The sequence below is a fragment of the Puma concolor genome, unplaced genomic scaffold (assembly GCF_028749965.1).
Source record: "Puma concolor isolate L17-30 unplaced genomic scaffold, mPumCon1.1.hap2 unalloc_scaffold_26, whole genome shotgun sequence".
NCBI lineage: Eukaryota > Metazoa > Chordata > Mammalia > Carnivora > Felidae > Puma > Puma concolor.
In genome coordinates, this window is record NW_028240232.1 from 105,421 (window position 1) to 121,354 (window position 15,934).

The 15,934-nt window shown below is 38.3% G+C and overlaps 1 protein-coding gene across 1 annotated transcript in view; it reads left to right on the forward strand.

Moving 5' to 3' along the window:
• The window catches only part of LOC147571463 (EF-hand calcium-binding domain-containing protein 13-like), a 134,212-nt gene that overhangs the window by 17,067 nt on the left and 101,211 nt on the right, over positions 1-15,934 (forward strand). Inside the window, 4 exon segments of the mRNA XM_086696352.1 lie at positions 6,326-6,397; positions 12,206-12,700; positions 14,733-14,771; positions 15,010-15,108. Coding sequence (XP_086552478.1) covers positions 6,326-6,397; positions 12,206-12,700; positions 14,733-14,771; positions 15,010-15,108 — 705 coding nt within the window.

Sequence of the window (15,934 nt, forward strand, 5' to 3'; positions counted from 1 at the left end):
TTTTTAACTTTATTAGATAGCTTTGATTACACAATCTTCTCATGCTATTCAGTTACTCTTTGCAAAATGTAGATTTTTAAAAAAACATTATGGAGATATTTAGCAGATGTTTTGTATTATATGTTTATATGTCACCAGGGGGTGTCTGATAATAATGGATTGATAAACGATTGATTCATTGATTATCCATGTATTTAATGAGTCAGATAGTCATTTAATATCTACTGTGCTTGGAACTATGCAAGGTGATACAGAGATGAATAGAACACATTTCTTTTTCCAAAGGAGTTCCCATTCTAGTGTGGAAAGAGTCAAATAAAATGAAAATGATAATGTTGTATAGCAAATACTGTTATAGAATGTAGTTAGGCTGCAAATGTATACTGGAAACACCAGGGAAAGATCATCAGAGGATGTGATGTCTGAGCTAAATCTTGAAGGATCAATAGGGGTTAGTTGGTTGAAGGTGGTAATGAAGGTGGTAATGAAAGACATTTTAGACTGAGGGAACAGTTTGTGTAAATATGGCAGGAACATTATCAGACATGGCATCCTTTTCCATGGGCTTCCACAGGTTTTTGTCATTTGTCAGTGGTGGCTTTTAGGGGGTCTTTGGTGGCTGGGATGTACTGTGAAGATAGAACCAGGCTGCATGAATTTTAGTAGGTAGTCATTTATGGTGAGTTCTGGGTTGATAGACATAAGTGGAGGGATGTTCTGGAGCATAAAGATGCCCATAAAATAGGGATTTTAAAGCTTAATCTCAAGTCATATTATTAAATAGCCTTTAGGGCATGCTCTACCAGAAGCAACAGAAATTACATATGAAACCACTGTGGCTTTTTTTTTTTTTTTTTTTTTTTTGGCTTATGGAATTCTGGTCTGGATTTCCAGGCTTTGTACTTGGGGAGCTAAACTGAAAAATTATGCTGATATCATAGATTGTTGTAGGAATTAAATAGAACCTATTGGCACTAGAATAGTCTCAAGAAATAGGAAGCAGAAACCTGGGAATTATCCTTGGCAACTCTGTTTTCTCTGTTCTCCTCATGCAACCGTTGTGAATTACTATTATTTTAAACTTCTAGATATCTCTTAAATCTCTCTATTTTCCACCATTACCTTAGTCCGAGTTACCATAATTTTTCCTTAGGACCATCACTGTTCATCCTAACAAGTCCACCCACATCCAGTCTTTTTTTTTTTTTAATGTTTATTTATTTTTGAGAGGGACAGAGACAGAATGCGAGTGGGTTAGGGGCAGAGAGAGAGGGAGAATCCGAAGCAGGCTCCAGGCTCTGAGCTGTCAGCACAGAGCCCAACGGGGGGCTCGAACTCACGAGCTGTGAGATCATGACCTGAGCCGAAGTCAGACGCTCAACCGACTGAGCCACCCAGGTGCCCCCACCCACACCCAGTCTTATCCCCCTTAACACTATGGACAGAATGATCTTTTCAAAACACACATCTGTGGGGTGCCTGGGTGGCTCAGTCAGTTAAGTGTCCGACTTTGGCTCAAGTTATGATCTCAGGCTTGTGGTTTCAAGCCCCATGTTGGGCTCTGTGTTGACAGTTCGGAGCCTGGAGCCTGCTTGGGATTCTGTCTCCCTCTCTCTCTCTGCCCCTCCTCCCCTCTCAAAAATAAATAAACATAATAAAAAAAATAAAAAAACCCCACACATCTGATCATGTTACCTCCTTGCATAAACTCTAATAATACTTCTTGGGATGAAGAGCCCTTTAAGGTCACGTACAAGGACTTGCAATGTCTGGCCTTTACCTTAGATCTCCAGCTTCATCTCAGACCACATTCTGCTTTGCTTACTGTGCCTTCTTAGAGTTTCAGTGATATACCAGGCTTCCTCCTGCCATAGCCTTTACATATAGTCTTTTCTTTTCCTGGAGCATTCTTCCCCTCCTAGTGAATTACTACTTATACTTTGGATCTAAACTCAACTCTATTCTTTAAGGATGCTTCCATGACTTTTCTGACTAGGTCAAGTTCTCATACACTCTCACAGCACTAATCACAGTTGCAACTTTTATTTCTTATATTTTTTAAAAAGTTTTTCAATGTTTATTTTTGAGAGAGAGAAATAGAGTGTGAGTGAGGGAGGGGCAGGGAGAGAGAGGAAGACACAGAATCTGAAGCAGGGTCCAGGCTCTGAGCTGTCAGCACAGAGCCCAATGCGGGGCTCGAACTCACAAACCACGAGATCACGACCTGAGCCAAAATCAGATGCCCAACCGACTGAGCCACCCAGGTACCCCTATTTCTTATTGTTTTGTGAAGATCTGTATCTCAGATAAGACGAAATACCAAGAAAGCAGATATCATGTGTACTTTTGCTCAATATTGTATCCTCAGTACTCCATACAGTGCTTATGGCACATATTAACTGCTCAACAAATATATGTTGAATGAATTAATAAGTCTCACCCTTCACTCCATCTCCTCCAACCAGAGAGAATAAGATTTTTTCATTTTGTCATTTTTAATAACCTGGCTGTGACTTAAGGTAAAATTCCTCATTGGGGAGGTCCTTGTCTTTTGACTAGGAAAATCATTTTAACAGGTATGTTTGATTATGAGAGCTAAAGCCTATTGGGAGATACCTAGTTTGAGCAAAAAGGTAAGGTAAAGTACTCTATATAAGAAAACGACAGGAACTTAGAATACAACAGTGGCTAATCGGCAGCTGGAAGAGGAACACTGAGGGAACCTGAGAGTGGATGGGGTTCTAGCAATCAATAGAGAGTGGCTGTAGAACTCTAGGACAATACTATGTAGTGCTTGCTGTGCTATAAAGAAATCCCTGACTCTCATTAATTTCAAGTTATCTAGTAAGAGTTGGTTATATACAATAGCCTTGTGTTAGTCATATGGTGGGTCTATTTTCTTTTTCAAGGAAAAAGGTCTGTAGGTTCTGTGTTAGGTAGGCTTGGGGTGGAGAGAAGATAGCACCTATAGGATGTGATAATGTGAGAGAGATCAGGAGTCCACGGGAATAGAAAACAAAACGAAAATCAACTGCCAGCGTATAAAGCACTCAGGAATCTTCAAATTTTGGAGGGAGTATTGATTGCTGTTCATATAATGTATGGTGTGGGGTCGGGGCTATTTTACTTAAACATTAAAGGAAAGGACACCCTCAGAATGCCAAAAGTTTTGGGTTACCCCGGTAGTGGATATGGATTCTTCTGTGACAGAATTTTGAAGTAAGGAGTGATATAAGTCAGTTATCCCACTAGTGGAAGCCGTAGCACCCTGGTATAGGTACTGTTTTAACATCTTGTTTTTGTATTTGGTTTGGTTTTTTGGAGCAATACTGATACCATGGAGAATATCTTCATGAGTATGCATGATGAAGAGGAATGCCGCTGGAATTTGCAAGGAAGTCCAACAAGCATTTGCTTCATTAAGATCTGGCAAGAGGAATATGGAAAATCACTGTGTGACAGTTCTGGTAGTTTGGTTTCTGAGATAGGATATTGGTGCAGTAGTTTTTTCTCTCGTGGTATTTACCGATCTAGTAATTGAACTGGGTGAAAAGTAGTAACTAGCACGATTTTTGATGAGAAGGTCTTTGATATTGTGGAGCTATTGTGGAGATTATGGAAATGTGTTAATAGTCATTTTACACCTTCAAAGTAATGTTGCCCTGAATATGACTTTGATGATGAGGATAATTTTTTTTCACATTAGATAGTTACATTTTCCAGGTTGAATGGAAAGGAAAGTTCCAATATGAGCTTCCTCCAGAAGGACAAATGTAAGAGTGGGAAGCTGTTTTGAACTTCTCTTATGAAGTAAATGCTACCTGTAACTATACTGATTGTCTCAGTCTCAACCAGGAATTATTCATTGAGGTTTTGATAAGCTAGGTAGGGGTCAAAATAGTAATTTCAGATTCTGTAATGCTTATTTGGCCACCAGAGACTATATAGATGGATAGTATTTGTCTTAGAGGTGTGTGAGAAATGTTTGTCATTGCATAGAAGAAGGAATAAATTTGAGCGAGAGCTAGTAAATCTGTAAATGGTTGGCTACTGCATGCTCACTGCAATGTTGGACCTCTTTCCAGAAAGGGGAGTTCTTTAAGTAGAGACCAGATATAAACAATACAGCCTTCTCCATTGGATTAATTTATGGATGATCCAACAGAATACTTTTCACTGATCAAATTCAGGAGTTTGAGGGCTGAAGCCTTGAATGATTTTAGGACTTATGCTTTGATCTAAGAACTTGGGATATGGACTCTACAGAAGTTCCAGAAGTTCACTGGGGTGTTAGAACCACAACCAAGAACAGAATGAGAATAAGTACCAAGAAAATAAAAAAACAGAATGTAAGAGTGGCGCCTGGGTGGCTCAGTCAGTTAAGCGTCCAACTTCGGCTCAGGTCATGATCTCGTGGCTCATGAGTTCAAGCCCCATGTCAGGTTCTGTGCTGACAGCTCAGAGCCTGGAACCTGCTTCAGATTCTGTGTCTCCCTCTCTCTCTGCCCCAACCCACTTGCATTCTGTCTCTGTCTCTCTCAAAAATAAAGAAACATTAAAAATTAAAACAAAACAAAACAAAACAAAACAAAACAAAAACCCAGAATGTAAGAAGCAGTTCTAATCAGAAGACAACTTAACATCAATTGGGCTAGCACTTCTTTGGTTGGTCAAATACTTACTTGCTTTGCAGTGATTTAAAGTCCTGGACCTGACATAGCTTACCAATTTTTAAAGAAGCAGAATGAAGCAATCTTACCCAACACCGAAACCATAGTGTATATAATAATTCTTGGACTCAAAAGGCACTTTAAAAACTGGCATCTTCTTTTCAGGGTCTTTGCTTATGCTTATAACTGAATAGTTGATTTTTTAGGCATAGGCTGAAGAACGAACCTAGTATTTTTTTTTTTAATTTTTTTTTTCAACGTTTTATTTATTTTTGGGACAGAGAGAGACAGAGCATGAACGGGCGAGGGGCAGAGAGAGAGGGAGACACAGAATCGGAAACAGGCTCCAGGCTCTGAGCCATCAGCCCAGAGCCCGACGCGGGGCTCGAACTCACGGACCGCGAGATCGCGACCTGGTTGAAGTCGGACGCTTAACCGACTGCGCCACCCAGGCGCCCCCCTAGTATTTTTATAAGTAGGTAAGTCAACACCTGGTCTTTCTCACTCACCTTGGATGTCAAGCGAAGCCAGACATTTGGAGGCAAGAACTATTGGGTGTCCAATTGGAACAACATTATTTGAGGTCACTGTCTCTGACCCCATTCTCTGTCATACACTGTCCAAGAAGGAAAATGGTTTGAGACAGAGGCAAGGGCAGGAATGGTAGGAAGTTATAATTATGGGAGTGCTGTACATGTGTAAGACGCCAAGTAAATGGTTTACTGCTATCCACAATGTAGACATTGCATGATTCTTTACAGCCTTTAGTATATTTATTCATTCAAAAATATTTTTTTAATTTAATTTTTTATTTTTTTAAATTTACGTCCAAATTAGTTAGTATGTAGCGCAAGGATGACTTCCGGAGTAGATTCCTTAGTGCCCCTTACCCATTTAGCCCACCGTCTCTCCCACAACCCCTCCAGTAACCCTCAATTTGTTCTCCATGTTTACAAGTCTCTTATGTTTTGTCCCCCTCCCTGTTTTATCAAAAATAATTTTTAAAAAATAATTTTTTTAAAGTCTGTTTATTTATTTTGAGAGAGAGACAGTGCAAGTGGGAGAGGGGCAGAGAGAGAAGGAAAGAGAGAATCCCAAGCAGGCTCTGCACTGTCAGCGCAGAGCCCAACGTGGGGCTCGAACCCATGAACTCTGAGATCATGACCTGAGCCCCAATCAAGAGTCAAACACTCAACTGACTGAGCCACTCAGGTGCCCCTCAAAAAAATTAGTTTTTAAGTGCTAGGAAGTATATAATTTGCTAGGCATTGGGGAAACAAATGACATCCTGTACTCTTGAAGAGCTCACAATCCAGTGAGAAAGACAAAAGAGCTAAAACTTGAAATTCTACCTATAGTAAATTCTCAAAACACTATTTATTAAATGAATGAAATATTAACCTGATTACCTAGCTGTGGAGCTTAAAATGTGACTAATTTCTTTTGATGGGAAACTCTTTTATTAAGGGAAAAAGACAATAATGGTCTTTTATGTTTCAGTGTGTACTGAGCTATTAACAATTCTAGATATTATTCACAACCTCTGTTCCTACTTTCACACATCTCTGTGTTGTTTTTGTATTAGAATGGGATGGAAACTAGATTTGTGTTCAAAAAAGAAATAACAGTACTTGAACTTACTCTTTCTATTACAGGTAACCACATGGTGGATATTAGAGATATTCTATTTATTTTGGATGAACTACAGCACCAGTATGAAGATTTTTGTAAGTGAGCTCTCGTTGCTACAGCAAGTATTATTTATAAATAAGTTGCCTTTAAATTAAATCCTAATTTGTAGGTTTTATCATATGGACTCTGAAAGCCTTCTCTGACCCCATGACTCTAACTCTTTAAAATTTTTTTTTTAATGTTTTATTTATTTTTTGAGAGCAAGAGAGACAGAGCGTGAGCGGGGGAGGGGCAGAAAGAGAGGGGGAGACACAGAATCCAAAACAGGCTCCAGGCTCTGAGCTGCCAGCACAGAGCCCGACGCGGGGCTCGAACTCACACACTGCGAGATCACGACCTGAGCTGAAGTTGGACGCTTAACCGACTGACCCACCCGTGTGCACCCCCCCCCATAGATAACTCTAAACTCTAACTCTTTAGATAAAAGTTTAAATCCTAAACATACCTAATCAGTATTGATTATGTAACTACCATAATTTTCTTTTATCTTTCCCTTAATATTTTGCAACATGAAGTCAACTTTAAAACAAAATAATAACACTAAGAAAAAAAAACGTAATTTGCAACTTGTGGGTCATTCTGACATCCTGACATTGACAGTTAAAAATTTTTAATATAGGGGTGCCTGAGTGGCTCAGTCAGTTAAATGTCCAAATTCGGCTCAGGTCATGATCTCATGGTCCGTGAGCTCAAGCCCCTCATCAGGCTCTGTGCTGACTGCTCAGAGCCTGGAGGCTGAGGCAGATTCTGTGTCTCCCTTTCTCTCTCTGACCCTCCCCTGCTTGTGCTTTGTCTGTCTCAAAAATAAATAAACATTAAAACATTTTTTAAAAATTGTTTTTAGTATATTATTCAGTATCATTCATGATTAGTTTTGTTTTTCTTCATTAAGTACGTTTTTAAAAATCTCTTCCTGTTGCACATGGTGTCACTCCCTTTTCTTTCTCTGTCCGGACATCCTTTGGTCAAGATTATCTATGTGTATAATTTTAAGCTCAATTTGGCTCAGTTGGTTGAGCGTCTGACTTCAGCTCAGGTCGTGTTCTCACGGTTCGTGAGATCCTCAGCTGCTTCGGATTCTGTGTCTCCCTCTCTCTCTCTTCCTCCCCTGCTCACAGTCTGTCTCTGCCTCTCTCAAAAATAAATAAAGATTTCAAAAGATTAAAAAAAAAGAATTATATAGTTCTAATAAACTTGCTACAAATAGAGCAGCCTCTTGCCTGATCCTTTCCTCAGTTTCTCCAGAGGCAAACATTTTAGCTGATTACCTGATATTTGTTTTCATGACTGTAAATAACATGTTTGTATTGCTTCTTGTTGATTTTTTTAAATTTTGGGTAGACCTAGTAAACTCCCTAATATGAAAAATAAGGATTTAGCTCTGTTTCATTTTCCCTGTCCCCACCACATCCACTTCCCATACCTATCCATCCTCCTAATATAGTCATAGGGTAATTGAGTAAGTTTTAATTCTGTATTTATGTGAATATATTTATGTACACACTATTCACTGCTGAGCCACATGTAAGTATCTTGTGGCTACTTTCTCTTTCTGTACAATTTTTCCCTCTTTGAGTTGTCTTACTTACTTATTTGCTTGGTTTAAAAAAAAAGTATATATATTACTGATTGAAGCTTAAACTCTGCCAACTGTCTAAATATCCTCTTCGTAAGTTTGTCTGCACAAGGTATTCTAGTAGTTTTGTCTTCTTGAAGAAATCTTCTTTAGAGTATTTTGATGTTCTTCAGTATGAATTTGTTGCCCTCTACATTTTGTGTGCAACTGTCATCTTGAGATCTTTCTTCATTAACATGCTGGAGACTTTTCACTTCTCTCCTCCTATGACAGATTCTGTCTTCGTATTTTATGGATGGTTTGGGTACAGAATTCTAGATTGTAAATAATTTTCTATGTTTTCTAGTTTTCAGTATTGCCATTGAAGTGCAAAATTTTCTGACTCTTGACTTTGACACTGATTTTTTTTTTTTTTCAAGCATATAGGATATTTTCTAGTCTTCTGAAAGTCTCCTGGAAAGAAGTTTCTTTGTAACGATTGTGCTGAATACAGCGTCCTTTGATTCTGGAAAATTAAAATAATTTGTTGATGATTTCCTTTCCTCTATTTTTTCTGTCTCTGTGGATATCTTGATATTTGGATATGTGACATAATGGGATGATTCCTTTTTTTTTTTTTTTAACCTTTTTCTCTTATCTCTTTGTTATGCTTTATTTATTTATTATTTATTTATTTATATTTATTACACGAGTGGGAGTGGAAGAGGGGCAAAGGGAGAGGGAGAGGGAGTCTTAAGCAGGCTCCACACCCAGCGCAGAACCCAACATAGGGCTCAGTCTCACGACTGTGAGATCATGACCTGGGCTGAAATCAAGAGTCGGATGCTTAACTGACTGAGCCACCCAGGTGGCTTCTGAGAGAGTTCCTTAAATTTATCTTCCAATGCTTCTATTTCGTTTTTCATTTGTACTTTTAAATTTCCAATAATTTCTTTCCCCTCTGTTATTGTATTATAATAGCCTCCTCTTATTTCATGGGCATTTCTATTGTTCCACAAACAATATCTTCTGTTGCAACTACGAACTTCTGTTGCAGTGCTTTCGAGATTTCCTTTTTCATTCATATTCTGTCTCCTCCAAGGTATTTTTTTCTGTTTGTTTTTCATTGTAGAACTGTTCCTCAAATGTCTGGTGATCTTTGGTTGTCTACTCATATTTGAGAATGGTGAACTCAAAAGCTATTTGGAAGCTCTGAGACTGAGGGCAAAACTAGCTGATTATGAGCTGTAGGATAGTGATTCTTAACCAGAGATGATTTGGAGATTTCCCCCACCCCCCACCCTGAACTTCCCCTTCCCCCAGGAACATTTGGAAACATTTGGAGACATTTTTGGTCATCACAATCTGTGTTACTGGCATCAAGTGATGAGAGGCCAGGGATGCTTCTGAGTATCCTACAATACACAGGACAGCTCTCTCAATAAAGAAGTATCTGTCTCTGGGGCGCCTGGGTGGCGCAGTCGGTTAAGCGTCCGACTTCAGCCAGGTCACGATCTTGCAGTCCGTGAGTTCGAGCCCCGCGTCGGGCTCTGGGCTGATGGCTCAGAGCCTGGAGCCTGTTTCCGATTCTGTGTCTCCCTCTCTCTCTGCCCCTCGCCCGTTCATGCTCTGTCTCTCTCTGTCCCAAAAATAAATAAACGTTGAAAAAAAAAAAATTTAAATGGAGTGTTTGAAGGCTGTTCAATTTGCTATTTTTACCTGAACGTTTCAAAGTTTATTTTGAGGGGCACCTGGGTGGCTCAGTCGGCTAAGCGTCCGACTTCGGCTCAGGTCATCATCTCACGGTCTGTGAGTTCGAGCCCCGCATCGGGCTCTGTGCTGACCTCTCGGAGCCTGGAGCCTGTTTCGGATTCTGTGTCTCCCTCTCTCTCTGACCCTCCCCTGTTCATGCTCTGTCTCTCTCTGTCTCAAAAATAAATAAACGTTAAAAAAAATTAAAAAAAAAAAAAAACAAAGTTTATTTTGAATTCTAATTTTGTCTTTGATGTAGAAGTTTTTTCATTAATTTTTCTTTTCTGACATAGATATTCCTAATAATCACATACCCACTCCCATGCATAATAATTCATGTTATTCATTCTTCTGTATCTTTGCTGATTTTTAAAAAAAATTTTTTTTTTTAACGTTTATTTATTTTTTTGGGACAGAGAGAGACAGAGCATGAACGGGGGAGGGGCAGAGAGTGAGGGAGACACAGAATCAGAAACAGGCTCCAGGCGCCGAGCCATCAGCCCAGAGCCCGACGCGGGGCTCGAACTCACGGACCGCGAGATCGTGACCTGGCTGAAGTCGGACGCTTAACCGACTGCGCCACCCAGGCGCCCCTCTTTGCTGATTTTTTTTACTAGTTCTGTTATAGAGAAAGGAACATTGTCTCCAAATATAATTGTAGATTTGTCTATTTCTCCGTTCAGTTTTGTCAGGTTTTGGTTCATGCATTTTGAAGCTCTGTTGCTAGGTGAATTCACATTTAGAATAGTTCTATCTTCTTGGTGAGCTGATTCTTTTATCATTATGCAATATGTATGTGATCACTGGTAATTTTCTTTTCTCTCAAGTTTACTTTTTCTGATTCTAATATAACTCCAGTTTTCTTTTGATTAGTGCTTAGATGGTAAGTATTTTCCATCCTTTTACTTCTAACCTTCTTATATCACCAGTCTTGAAGTGTTTTGTAAACCACACAGAGTTGGGTGATGTTTTTTGTATTTATTTGTATAATTCCTATATTTTAATTGGAGTGTTTAAATCATATGTAATGTAATTACTTATACATTCAGACCAGGTATACCATATTATTATTTGTTTTCTATTTTTTCCTCTGTTTTTCAACCATTTTATCCCTTCTTTTTTGGGGAGCATTTTTTTAGTATGTGAATTTATTCCATATGTATTTTCACTATATCTCTGTATTTTTCCAGTGGTTGTTTTAAGGATTATAGTATACATACTTAACCTTTTCTAGTATACTAAAATAAATATTTTACCACTTCAAGTGGAATATAGAAGTTTTACCATTATATAGACCTTTTTACCCTCCCTCCGTTAAGCTGTAATTTTATTATGTATTACCACTATACACACTGAAAGCTTCGGACAATGTTTTATAAGTTTTGCCTTCAATGATCAAACATATTTTAAACTTCTAAGAGGAGAATAATAGTCTATCATAAAATCAAGTATTATAACATTTGAAATACTTTAAAATGTGTTATTCAAATGTAAGGTACTATTCTGAGCCGTCAGATGAATTTTATAAAGGAAGCCCCAGTGGGACATTGTATTAATATCTTTCTGAAGAGGTTATTTTATATATAAACTATTTTTTCCCACAAGTACTGAGAATCTTTAGGAGAGTAAATATTTGTATTCTGATGTTAAATTAAAAACAATTTTTTTAATGTTTATTTTTGAGAGAGAGGGAGACAGAACGTGAGTGGGGGAGGGGCAGAGAGTGAGGGAGACAGATTCTGAAGCAGGCTCCAGGCTCTGAGATGTCAGCACAGAGCCCAATGTGGGGCTCAAACCCATGAGCAGTGAGATCATGACCCGAGCCGAAGTGGGATGCCCAACGAACTGAGCCACCCAGGTGCCCCTGTATTCTGATTTTATAAGTAAAAATTTCCCCACTCCAACTTCCTTATACTTCAGTATGCTCATAACTAAGGGATTTGTAGCTGTATTGGCATATTTAGCCTATAATCTTTCAAAATTGGCAGAGTGGGGAATGAGAACTACAAACTTCAGTAGGCTATCACTTTTGATTTGGTGTAACTTCAAATAGCTTTGGATAAAAGAATTTAAATATATTAAACCAGAAGATTATATTTAAAAATTTTTTTTCAACGTTTATTTATTTTGGGGGGGACAGAGAGAGACAGAGCATGAATGGGGGAGGGGCAGAGAGAGAGAGGGAGACACAGAATCGGAAACAGGCTCCAGGCTCCGAGCCATCAGCCCAGAGCCTGACGCGGAGCTCGAACTCCCGGACCGCGAGATCGTGACCTGGCTGAAGTCGGACGCTTAACCGACTGCGCCACCCAGGCGCCCCCAGAAGATTATATTTAACCTAGTTAATATTTCAGTCTTAGTTATCAGCTCTGTTAGTTTTTCAACATATTAACCTTATTTAACTTTTTAAACTGTGTTTATTTAAGCAATTGATAATTTCTTGAATAGTTTTCATGAGGACTTAGTTGTTACTTTTTAAAAACTATTACAAATGGTACAGGTAAATAGAATAATTAAATATGTTTCTCTTGCTTAGCAGTTATGGAATCATCAGCCTTGGATGAGTCTACTTCAAACAGAAAGTTATCAAATATATCAGAATGTTATCCACAGTATAGGATGAAAAGCAGTTTCTCTTCCAGACTACGTGAACCATCATTATTCCCAAAGTTAAATAGAAAACACCTCCAATATCATAAAGTTATGGAGGATAATGATTACCTTGAATTTAAAAGATCAAAAAATCCTTTGCAAAGAAAAAAAATCCTAAATGGGGTTGATAGCAGTGATATAGGATTCTGGGAACCATATTCAAAGGATGGCATAAACTTTAAGAAAAGTTCAGAGAAGATTGAAATTCATGACTCAAAGTCTACGTCACATAGCTTGAAGAGCATCACAAGCCTCAAAAAGTCTCTGGATAAAAGTGATCATTTTAGTACCCCCAAACTTCAGAAGCCAGCTGTGAGAAGGCATTCCAGCCTCCTAAAACAGGTTTCGTCGAAAGAAAAGATTGCAGTGAATGCTCTGGGTCAGTATCATATATGTAAGTCAAAATATAGGTCCTGGAGTTCTTGAGTCATCACAGAAACAAGCTGAATTAACCATTGATTAGACCGTTGTTTGCATTTCATTTGTCAATACTAATGAGTAATCACCACTTCTGGTATATAGACCAGTGTATGTAACACTGTGGTTTTAAGTTGTGCCTTTTCAGATGGTTGTGTTCCCTTTTTCAGATGCCTAACTTTGACCAAGAAGTTTATTCAGAGATTAATCCAACTCACTCAAGTTCCCTAGAAATAGAGGGCCTGTTTTCTTTTGGAAATGCTTGTTTTATAATTTTTAAGCTAAATATGTAAGGAGTCTATGTGAAATTTTTGTTCAGGTTCCATCATTTAAATATATGATATCCATATCCAATATGATATGATAATGCTTCAGATATCATCTCTTTTGGACATGGGAATATGAGGAAAGATAAAATAACTACTATTTTACAGTTTGGTTCCCCAGGGCGTTATGGTCTTTCTCCAAGATGAGCAAGGTTTTCCAACCAATGTATAGTTTCCTCCTTCCGTGGTACCTCTATCACAGAAGTCCTGTGTGTGGAACTTAATTAAATACTCCTTCCTATAGTCCTTGGCTGAAGTTACTTAAGTTGTTTATTTTCTTGAAAGAGACTTATCTTTTTATTGCATTTAATATTGAAGGCAATTGTTAAAATGAGTGCTTAGTGAAATACTAGTGGTTCTTACACAGTAATACATATTTTAAACAACTCAGTTGAACAGAAAGTGTGCTCTTTTAAGGAGGCACAACAATGTTCTTTCTGATTCCTTTACCGATACGCTACTATTACTCTGTGCCTCATTCCTAATTCTGAGTTCTTTATATTCCAGTAAGATGAAAACCCTTGTTAAAGGAACAGTGGAGTAGTAGGCATTTAGCCCTTGGGTAGAAGAAGCCTGTGGAAGAAAGCGCTTATCTATCTTGCTGGTGTCGCCAACCTTTGCCATACTTAATATTCTTTGTAAAGAGAAGTGTGAAATCGTTTATCTGGTATAACTTCTCAAGATAAATTGATGGTAATTGAACATTTCTGAAATGTGACTGTCATTGGATATACATTTTAAAAACATTTTTAACTTTTCATTGTTATGATAATTTTTAAATCATAAGAATTACACAAAGGGAAAGACGTTTCTATATACTCTTCATCTCGTTTTCCCAGGTGTTAAGATCTTGTATAATCACAGTACAGTGAACTAAATCAGGAAATTGACACTGATACAATATTATTTATATTCTGAAGATCTTATTCAAGTTTTTTCAATTGGTCCATAAATGTATTTTTCCTGGTTCAAGGTCTCATCTAGGATCACACATTACATTCAGTTGTCACGTGTCCCTTAGTCTCCTCTGACCTAGGATAATTTCATGACCATGACACTTTCGAAGAGTATTGACTAGTTAATTTGTAAAATGTCCCTCATTTTGGGTTTTCCTTATATTTCTTCGTAAGTTCAGGCTATGCATTTTTGGTGGGAATTACAGAGAAGTGATACTATGCCTATCTCAGTGCATGATATGAGGGGACTCACGATGGCCATGTGTATCTCCTGCGAAGATTGTATGATTTTGAAGATTGTGAACTGAAAACATGGTAGCCTAAAATGATGGGAAGGGGAAGAACTCTCATTGTTTGCTTGGAATCCTGGAATTTAAACTAAACACTTTGTTGTTGTGATCTCTTGAACTCGTTCATTATATTTTAATCAGAACCAAGCAGCATTGGCTGGGTCACTGGAACAGGCTGTTCCTCCAAACAAGTAGTTTATAAACATTTATAGAACTTCAAGATTGTTTTCTGTTTGAGCTATATGGGAAATATTTAGGTATAATGTAAGACACAACAGAAATACGAAGAAAAAAGCAGTCATATGAGGTAATAATAATTAGATAAAACTTGTTTTCTAATTGCTAAAGACTTTGGGTGCTAATTATTGCTTAAGACACATAAATTCTGTGGCTGAATAGTTTTCTACATTTTGTATATTTAGAAAACATCTGTGAAGCTATCAATAAACTCCAAGAAAATTGCATTGCTACAGAAGAACTTCAGTCAGGGGCGCCTGGGTGGCGCAGTCGGTTGAGCGTCCGACTTCAGCCAGGTCACGATCTCGCGGTCCGTGAGTTCGAGCCCCGCGTCGGGCTCTGGGCTGATGGCTCAGAGCCTGGAGCCTGTTTCCGATTCTGTGTCTCCCTCTCTCTCTGCCCCTCCCCCGTTCATGCTCTGTCTCTCTCTGTCCCAAAAATAAATAAACGTTGAAAAAAAAAATTTAAAAAAAGAAGAACTTCAGTCCATTTTGCCTTCAATGGGAGTTACTTTATCAGACAAAGAGTTCAAGGAGATTGTGGCAAAGACTGCTCAAAATGGTGAGACTGATAATACCAAACTTTTTGAAAAAATTAGATACTTTTATGGGATAGTATTAAATGATGGAGTAAGTTCTCAACTAGGAATGGAACAGAATGGGCCATGCTAAAGAAGATTCTAAAAGAACAGATATAAAAATGGAAAGTGGAAAAAAAATTCCTGGAAAATCTGCCCTAATGGATTGGTTTGGAGGGACTAGTCCTTTTATAGCTCAGAATTGTTATGTAACACTCTATCACTATCCCTAGCTATGCCTTCCCGTATGGGACAGGTACTGGAAAGGCTGACCCAGTTGTGGGGAGGTTCAGGCAATAAGAGCACAAAATCCAAGGGGTACAAAAATCTCTGAGCAAATAGCCTAAGCATCCAAGAAGAAATAACTGGAGATTCCAAAATGGTAAGGAAGTGCTACAACTAGGAATTTAGGGCTAATGATACTTAACCAATCAAGGCAGATGATTAGCATCTAGATGTTAAATAGCATATCCCAGTCACCAGCCTAAGTTCAAGGCAGATTTTAAGTTTCCAGGAAGAGCTTTTGTATTGGAGAAGTTGTTTTATCATTAAGTAAGAACCATCCACAACAGAAGTTCAGCTGAGGAGAGGGCAGAGGCAACATTTTGGGGAAAGACTGACTTGGGAATATATTAGAAATGAATTCTTAGAACCTGAGCAAAATTTCTTAGCTAAGGCAAATGGGAAAGAAGATTAAAAAAAAAAAAAAATCTAAGGTGTAGGTAGGTGCTACTAAAATTATTGAGCCCTTTCATGTTGCTTATCAGGATTGGTAGGATCACTGTGGAGGGTGTATATCTAAAAATAGGT